The 8,424-nt window shown below is 65.6% G+C and overlaps 1 protein-coding gene across 2 annotated transcripts; it reads left to right on the forward strand.

The window, feature by feature from the left end:
• The first annotated feature begins 578 nt into the window (after positions 1–578).
• On the forward strand, positions 579–8,168 carry RNF44 (ring finger protein 44). Of its 2 annotated transcripts, XM_061456746.1 has the most exons (10): positions 4,408–4,595; positions 4,936–5,151; positions 5,620–5,787; positions 5,962–6,138; positions 6,340–6,501; positions 6,578–6,702; positions 6,848–6,935; positions 7,137–7,258; positions 7,373–7,472; positions 7,698–8,168. In XM_061456746.1, exons 1-10 carry the CDS (start codon positions 4,482–4,484, stop codon positions 7,758–7,760), a joined length of 1,335 nt encoding a protein of 444 aa, XP_061312730.1. In that variant the 5' UTR covers positions 4,408–4,481; the 3' UTR covers positions 7,761–8,168. The 2 variants fall into 2 exon arrangements, 1 of the variants encoding a protein (XP_061312730.1); XR_009743988.1 differs by lacking the exons at positions 5,962–6,138; positions 6,340–6,501; positions 6,578–6,702; ... (2 more) ...; positions 7,373–7,472; positions 7,698–8,168 and adding an exon at positions 579–1,819 and having other exon boundaries at positions 4,408–4,588; positions 5,029–5,151; positions 5,620–5,633.
• Positions 8,169–8,424: the final 256 nt, after the last annotated feature.

Below are 8,424 nucleotides of genomic sequence, written 5' to 3' on the forward strand. Positions count from 1 at the left end.
CCAGGATCAGACCATGTCCTGTAGGCTTGCAAAGGTGCAGTGCTTGCCTCTGCCTGCAAATAGTGACAAGGTCAAAGTGCAGAGTGCTGTTTCCCTCCAATTCCAGGCTCTTGAAGCGAAGAGGCTGTAGTGGTGCAGACATTCAGGGTGATTGTTCAGGTGTGGGCTGATTGAGTCCTTTGGCTGTTTTCGCCTATGGTGCACATGGCTCTGGACCCCATCATAGGTCTGCATGATACCCTGGTATGCTGCTTTCCTGTCTTGTGTGACCCTACCCGGGGGATAGAAGCAGTTGGCTGTGGTGCTGTTGGCAATCGTGGCATATAGAGCTGGGCACGGGGTTGGGATGGGGCAAACCAGACTCCTACTGTTCATGGCAATGATGAGCCTGCTGAATCATTAAATTGTTGCCAGGGATCTGAGGTTTTCTTTGAAAGGGGTGATGTTACAAATTAATTAGCTCCCTTTCGGTTGTTAGCACTTTAAAGCCCAGCTGTCAGGGGAGGGCTGGTTTATAGGCATTACATCAGGGTTGCCGGCTGGCTCGCTCGCCTACCTGGGAATTTCTAAGTGTGCGTTTTAACACGGGGAAGTTTGCCTTGGATGCAGCATCTGGTTCTCGGCAGAGCCGCTGCGATGTGCTCTCCTCAGCGCAGGGGTTGGACTGGGGATGAGCGGTCTTGCCGGGGGCACAGCCTCGGTGTGCAGCTCCCGGCGTTGCTCTGCTCGCTTGGAGGGGATGCTCTGAGGGGTTCCTGCTCTTTGTTTAGTCGAGGGGAGAGAGCGGGAGGCTTTTCTGAAGCAAAAGGGGCTTTTTTGGTGCCTGGAAGCTTGAACTGTGTGGAGATACCGTGGGAGAGCTGCGTGTGCCTGGCAGGCGGTGGGTGCAGGCGAGGTCTCAGTGTGCTGGGTGGGATGGGGACAGCTTCTCCATGCTCCCATGCCGGTGAGGAGGGTGATGGGGAGCCGAGATCCTGCCTTCACCTTCCCCCTTGCCCCGGCTTTCCCACCCACCTGGCAGCAGGAGCATGGCATGGGCTGCCCGGGCACACGGTGCTGCTGTCCCCATGGCGCACCGGGCTCACGGAGCTGCTGAGACCTAGTGGGCCGGGAGCGATGGCAGCGGCGGGACGGACCGCAGGTAAGGGGCCCCCGCGGTGCCCGTCCCAGCGGGGTGAGGCGGCGCGCCCGGTACCGGGGCCGGTGCGCGGTGCGGGTCAGTCCTGCGGGGCCGGCCCCGTTGCTACGGGCCCCCTCTCCATGGAGACCGTTGCTAAGACACCGCCCCCCCCGGGGGGGGGGGGGGGGGGGAGCCCAGCGCTGCCCCGCGTGGCGGCCCGGCCCCGCGCTTCCAAGATGGCTGCGGAGCGTGACACGCCTGGTCACGTGGGGAGCGCGCGCACCGCCTTTCCCCCCCCCCCGCATCCTCACACCCCCCCCCCCCCCCCCCCCCCCCCGCCAGCCGCGCGCGCGCCCCCGGGGCCTCCGAGTGTTGTGACTTCGGTCCGGTGCGTTCCGCTACCGCCGCCGGTTCTTAAAGGGACAGGCACCCCCCGGCCCCGCCGCGCCTGCCCCGGCCCCGCCACGGTGGCCCCGCCGCGGAAAACAAAGAGGCACCGGAAACAGCGGCGGCGGGGAGGGGGCCGGCCCGGCGGGAGGCGGGCGGGAGGGAGGGTGGGAGGGGAGGGGAGGGCCGGCGGCGGGGAGGGGGGGGGGGGGGGGGGGCAGGCCCGGGCCCGGCGTCGGTGAACAAAGAGCGGCAAGAGGGGGCGGGGGCGCCGCAGCGGCACCGGAGCTGCGGCCCAGGCCATCGGTGCAGGTAGGTGCGGGCGGCGGCGGGGACCTACCTTGGGAACCGCGGCGGCACCTGCCCCGGGCGGCGGCAGCGGGGCCCGGCGGCCGCCTTTGTTATTGCTTTTGTTTGGCGCCGAGCACATGGCCCCGGAGCGGCCGCTCTTAAAGCCACAGCTCCCGGCCCGGCACCGGCGGGGCTCCGCTGCTGCGGCGGGGGGCGCGGGCTGCCGGCCGGGCACTGCACCCGCGGCGGGGCTGAGCGCTGGGGTGCTGCTGGCTGCGGTGCCCCCGCGGGCTGCTGCGCCCGTCGGGTGGCTCCGGGATGTGCCGCCGTCCCGGAGACTGGCGGGGCTGTGGTCGGGGCAGCGGAGAGTCCCGGCCCTCAGGGGGGCTGCCGGTGCGGCGAGGCCAGCGGAGACCCCGCTCCCGGGGGTGTTGGCGGGGAAAGGAGGTGCGGGGGAGCCCGGGGTGCACGGACGGAGCCGGCGACGTGGTGTACCGGGCGGCAGGACCCTTGGAGAGGCGGCGGCGGGGCGGGCGGCTCCCCCGGAGCCCGGTGCTGCCCGAGCAGATGGCACCGGGCGTGAGCGCTGGCGCGCTGCTAACTTTGTTCTCGGCAGGGCCCGGGAGCCGCCTCGCCCCCCGCCGCACCGAGCGGTCCCCTTCGCTCCGGGGCCGCAGTGCCGCTGCCTGGGGTGGCTGCGGGTGCAAGGCGGGAGCCGGGTGTGCGCCATGTGGGTGCGGGTTGGGGCAGGACGGTGCCGAGCCACCCCCGTCCCGCGAGTCGGGGGTGTCCCACCGGCGGGGACCGTGTGCTCGGGGTGCCGTGTTGGGACCCCCTGCATGGCTTTAATGTGTCCTGTGTGGAGAGAGGCACTTCCCGTACCCGAGCCCATCATTGTGATGTCTGGTCTGGAAGGTGCCCTGGTACCACGTGTGCTCTGTGAGGATGTGGAACTGAAGCAGCAGCACCTCGGAGGCTCCCGGGGAGCGGGGTAAACCCTGGAGCACCGCTGCAACAACTCGGCCCCAGCTGCTGGCACAGGGCACATGGACAGGAGTTTGGGGGCAAAATAAAGCACCTGTGGGGCAAACCCGATCCGTGAGTGTGGCCCCTTCCCCAGCAGCATCCCAGGCAGGTTTCTGGGGGGCTCAGCTTGTGGGTTTTGGGGTCCCCCTCCAAAATAACAGAGAAGAATCTGCTTTCAGCTTTAAGCATGGTTTGGTAGGTGGGTGTGAGGTTGAGACCCCTCTGTGTGGCACAGGACTCACTCCGGTGACTTTCTGCCATGCTTGGTGTGATGCATGTCCCCCAGATGTGGCTTCTCCCTGCTGGGCTGAGACCCCCCAGCTTCCTCATGGGGCTGAGCAGCACTCCCTGGGCTCAGAGTGCCCTTCCTGGCCCTGGTGTGACTCTGTCATGTGCACTGAGGAACAGGATGTGGATCTGAAGGAGCTGCTTTGGGAGGGCACCAGCAGCCTGCAGGCGAGCAGGATTTAGGGGTGTGTGGACTGCAGTGCCAAGGCCGTGGCTGTGGAGGTCAAGGGGTGCTGGCAGGGGAGCAGCAGGAGGATGCCTGGGGGGGGGTTGGACACATGGGGCAGCGCAGCCTCCCCATGCAGATGTGTCCCATGTGCAGTGCCAGGCTTCCCTGGGGCTGGGGGTGGACCTGTGTGGCCTGGGGACACAGGCCAGGCTGGGGGCAGGAGGGGCTGTGAGGCAGGGCCTGGGGCTGTGTGCCCACTGACCCCTGCCGGTGGGGCTGGCAGGGGAGCAGGGCTGCCTGCCCACCTCTAGGTGCAGCCTGTCCCTGTGCCCCCTCCATGGGGATGTGTGGTTCTGTCCTGGATGCAGCAGAGTTGACATGGGCAGACTGAGCCAGAGCAGAGCCGTGAGCCCCGCTGTCCGCCTGTGCCTGTCACTGGGGTAGCAGCATCAGTCTGGAGCAGCAAGCTCCAAAGCCCAGCAAGGGAGAGCAGCCCCTAGAGCAGCACTGGAGCCTGGCTTGGCCAAGCATATGCTGGACTCCAGCTCCTGCCGTGGTTCAGGTTCCCTGTGTGCCGGCGAGCAGCCTGGAATACTGCTGCAGCTACAGGGCCCTTCGTTGCTTGCAGGAAACAGTGCTTCTCTCTCATTCAGTGTCTGTGTCTTGCATGGGGGGTGGCTTTGGCCTTGCAGTGGGGGGGATAGTAAATGCGGGGGTAGACAGGCTCTTCCTAACGCCCTTAAGGGCGGCATCCACCCCCAGGAGATAGGGTGGGCGAAGGTTTAGGTGCCCAAGCAGCAGAAGCTTTCATTGGCATTGCTATCCCCATTGGAGGAAACATCAGGCTGAGCCATGCAGGGGCAGTGACACTGGAGTGCCCCAGAGTCACTTGTGCGGGTGGCAGTACTGGGCACGGGAAGGGCTCCTGGCTCCCAGTGTGGAGGTGGCACAGGCAGGAGCCAGGTGTGCTGCAGCTCCAGCACATCCATGGCACCATCGCACTGCCCCGGCCTCACTTCCCTTTCCCAAAGAAAGCAGTGGGGAGTGGGCTGCAGTACCCAGGCCTGGGAAGGATATGGGGCTCCTGCAGCCCTAGGGTTGGCATGACCCAGTGTCCTTCTTGCAGGATCCAAGGTGCTGGTGTCTCGCCCTGCCTGGAGCCTGAGGTCCCGAGTGCCCATCCGCTTCCCGACGTCACCAATGCGACCATGGGAACTGGCAGTGAATAGGCGGCCACCCTCTGCCCCTTTTAACCAGCGTCGTTTCTCGGGGGGACCCTGCAGCAGCCCCGACCACCTCCGGCGAAGGTACGGGGTGCGGGGCGCTGTCACCCATGGGTGTGGGGGCACGGGGATGGTTCCGTGTATCTGCTGGGGCAAGGCACTGGTTCCTGGGGGTCTTGGGGGGACTCTGTGACAGGGAAGCACATTCTCCTGGCCCGGCCGATGGGTCCCTGGGGAGCAGAGATCCCTTTTGTGCTGCGGACATGTGCAGGATGATCAGATGAGCCGGTTCTGGAGCTCGATGCCCTCAGCACCTCACCCCAGGAGCCGAGCTGTCACTGACCCACCTGCGGCCACCCTGCCCGGGGCTGTGGTGCCCCTGGCCCGGGGGGTCACTCCTGCTCTGTTTCTCTCCCGCGGTGGCCCCGCAGCCCCCTGCCAGGCGTCAGTGGGGACGACGCGAACGACCTCTGGCAGCCCTGCTGGGCCAGGATGAGCCCCAGCTGCACCCTGCCTTCCCCCAGCAGCCGCACGGCCCTGTAGATGAGCTCCGCGCATACGCTCTCCCCAGCACGCCGCCACGAATGCTTCACCCGGCCGCTCACCCGCCCCACCAGAACCCATTCATGGTGGATCTGCATGACCAGGTACGTGCAGCAGCCCCCAGTCCCAAATGTGGCCTTCTGGTGGCCCCGGGGCAGTGGTCCCAACAGAAGGTCCCATCAGGATGGTCGGTTGCTGCTGGGAGCACCCAGCTCTGAAGCTGCCAAGTGTCCGGCAAGCGGTTAAACCCTGGGCTCCCTCTGCCAGTTTGGGTGTACCCAGGTTGGTCCCTGCTCCCAGGGGCTGGAGACTGTCCTCTCATAGTGTTCATGCCACAACTGTCACCCTCATCCACGGTGGCAGTGCTGGGTTGGAAGCCATGGGGAGCTAAGAGGGGTACAAAACCCACCTCGAACACAGCCTGCATTGAGTTGCCCTCCTCTGGGCACACCTTGGGACAGTGGTGCTGGGTGGTTGTGCCCTAGTGCCAGGTGCTCAGCATCCTGCTGCCAGGATGAAGACAGCTCATCTGTGGCTGTACCCTGACTATGCCCTCGGCGCTTTGTCCTCAGGTGCACCAGGGACCTGTCCCTCTCTCCTACACGGTTACCACCGTCACGACGCAAGGCTTCCCCATCCACGCCGGCCAGCACATCCCTGGGTGCAGCACCCAGCAGCTCCCAGCATGCTCAGTGATGTTCAGTGGACAGCACTACCCGCTCTGCTGCCTCCCACCCCCGGTGAGTGACAGTGCGGACACCCGCAGGGGACAGCCTGGGCTGTGGGTGCCCAGAGGTCGCATGGGGACCCAACCCCAGCAGAGTGCAAGGCTCTGGGGGCACGGGAGGCTCTGGGGAGGGGGCAGCCGTGCTCACAGTGGTGTCTGACCTCTGTTTTTCTCTTCCCTCCATCAGCTGATCCAGGCATGTGCCATGCAACAGCTTCCCGTCTCCTACCAGACATTCCCCCCCATCATCTCCAGCGACCATTACATACTGCACCCCCCACCACCGCCAGTGCCCCCCCACCAGCCGCCCCACATGGCCCCCCTGGGGCAGTTTGTACCTCTCCAAGCCCAGCATCCGCGTATGGTGAGTTGGGGTGCGGGTATGGGCTGGGGACACAATCCACCCTGTGGCCCAGCAAAGACCACCTTGGGGGGCTTTGTCCTTCTGCAGCCGCCATGGGTCTGAGTTGGGGTGACGGGTGGGATGCCCATCGTGCCTCTGTCCTGCTAATGCTGGGGCAGTGTATTTGGGACACTTTCCCCATCCTGACTGTTTTCCCCACAGCCTCTGCAGAGGATAGACAATGACGTGGACCTGCGAGGGGAGCAGCACCCCATCGCGGGCTTCACATACCCCCCGTCCCACCATGCTCCCACGCTGTCCCCCTCCGTGCCGCTGCATTACCTCCCCCACGACCCGCTGCACCAAGAACTGCCATTCGGCGTGGTGAGTGCCTGTCCTGTGGAGGGGTGGGGGGACGCCGTGGGGCTGGCACGGCGCTGAGCACCCTATCTCTCTGCAGCCATACCCCCACATGATGCCCCGGCGGCTGAACACCCAGCGGTACCGGCTGCAGCAGGCGCTGCCCCCTCCGCCGCCCCCTCCGCCGCCCCCCCCGTACTACCCGAGCTTCCTGCCCTATTTCCTGTGAGTACTGGGGGGATACAAGTGGGCATGGGGGTCAGGATGGGGGACACAGTGGCATGGCATTGGCACAGGTGGCTCTGGGCATGCCAGAGAGGAGGTTGGGGTTTGTGGCTCCACACTGATCACACTGTCCTGCCCACCCCAGCTCTATGCTTCCTGTGTCGCCGACAGCCGTGGGACCCACGATCAGCCTGGACCTGGACGTGGATGATGTGGAGATGGAGAATTACGAGGTGCGTTGGCAGGCGTGTGCCATGCAGCAGCTCCCTGTCTCCTACCAGACGTTCCCACTATTGTCTCCAGCTTTCTGTGGGGCAGTGGGATGGGGGCGCTGGGGGGTGTTTGGGGATTGCTTTGCCAGGGTGGGGAGAGCCTGGAGGGGTGCTGTGCCGGGGCATGAGCCCAGCTGAGCCAGTCTCTGCGTGTCCCTCCAGGCGCTCCTGAACCTGGCCGAGCGGCTGGGGGAGGCCAAGCCGCGGGGACTCACCAAAGCAGACATCGAGCACCTCCCGTCCTACCGCTTCAACCCCGAGAGCCATCAGTCTGAGCAGACCCTGTGAGTGAGCCCAGGGCACAGGCGGGGTGCCTGGTGTGGGGGTACGGGGGTGCCTGGTGTTGGTTGGGGGCTGTGTTACCACGGTGGGGTCGCACTGATGGCTGCCTCCCCCAGGTGCGTCGTGTGCTTCAGTGACTTCGAGGCCCGGCAGCTTCTCCGCGTCCTGCCCTGCAACCACGAGTTCCACGCCAAGTGTGTCGACAAATGGTTAAAGGTACTGCCCGTGCCTTTTTGGGGTGCTGGGGGTGCCTTTTACATGGCCTCTGCCATTTCCCACAGGATGCACTGGGAGCAGTGCCAGGGTGGATCAGGCAGTCCTGGGAGGTGGCAACGTGGGGGGCTGTTTCCAGCCTGTGGTGGTGGTGCAGGGGGGGGGCCTGGGTGCTGCTGGTACTGTGGGGCATCCATTCACTCACCCCTGTTCTCTCCCTGCCCACAGGCAAACCGCACGTGCCCGATCTGCCGGGCGGATGCGTCGGAGGTGCAGCGGGATGCGGACTGAGGCAGGCGGGTGCTGAGCCGCACAATTCGCTAGAGGACGAGGACGCCGGGCCAGGGGTGGGGGCCGCTGCCCGCTGCTAGGGCCTGACCCTGTGCTTACCCCCCCTCCCCAAAGCCTCTCCTCGATGTGGTGAGCATTGAGCAGCCCGGGCTCCCGGCCAGCCCTCCTCCTCCCCGCCGGGCACGGACTCGGCTGCGCTCCCGGGGCCCCGAATCGTGTTGTGCTGGAGGCAGGAGGCGCGTGGCCGTGCCCTCCGCGCTCCAAAGACGCTATTGTTGCTCCATCACTTTCCAGGTCTTTGTACTCCGTTAGGGAATTAGCGTTTTTTCCCTTTTGTCACCTTTTTTTTTTTAATGGTAGGTTGTTTCCCCCCTTCCCTGTTTCCTTTTCCTGTCGCGCTTTTGGTTCCATGGCCGTTTGCCCCAGCGGCTCCTCCCCTCGACGTTGCTCATGGAGGAGAGAGAAGGGAGCGCCGCGGGTTGATGCATCCCGAGCCACAGCGCCGGGCTGGGGGCAGCCAGAGGAGGTGGCCGAGGTCGGACACCAGCAGCCTTGCTGTGTGGCCGGGGCAGGATCGCCTCCATCCCCGCTCCGCACGCAGCCCCTCTCCCGCCTCGGCTTCCCAGCGGAGCCCCGGAGTGTTGTGGCCGTTTGGGGTCTTAGC

Source organism: Pezoporus flaviventris, unplaced genomic scaffold, assembly GCF_033815535.1.
Source record: "Pezoporus flaviventris isolate CSIRO_AGI_PZ_B2104156 unplaced genomic scaffold, CSIRO_AGI_Pfla_v1 ptg000023l, whole genome shotgun sequence".
NCBI classification, from domain to species: Eukaryota; Metazoa; Chordata; class Aves; order Psittaciformes; family Psittacidae; genus Pezoporus; species Pezoporus flaviventris.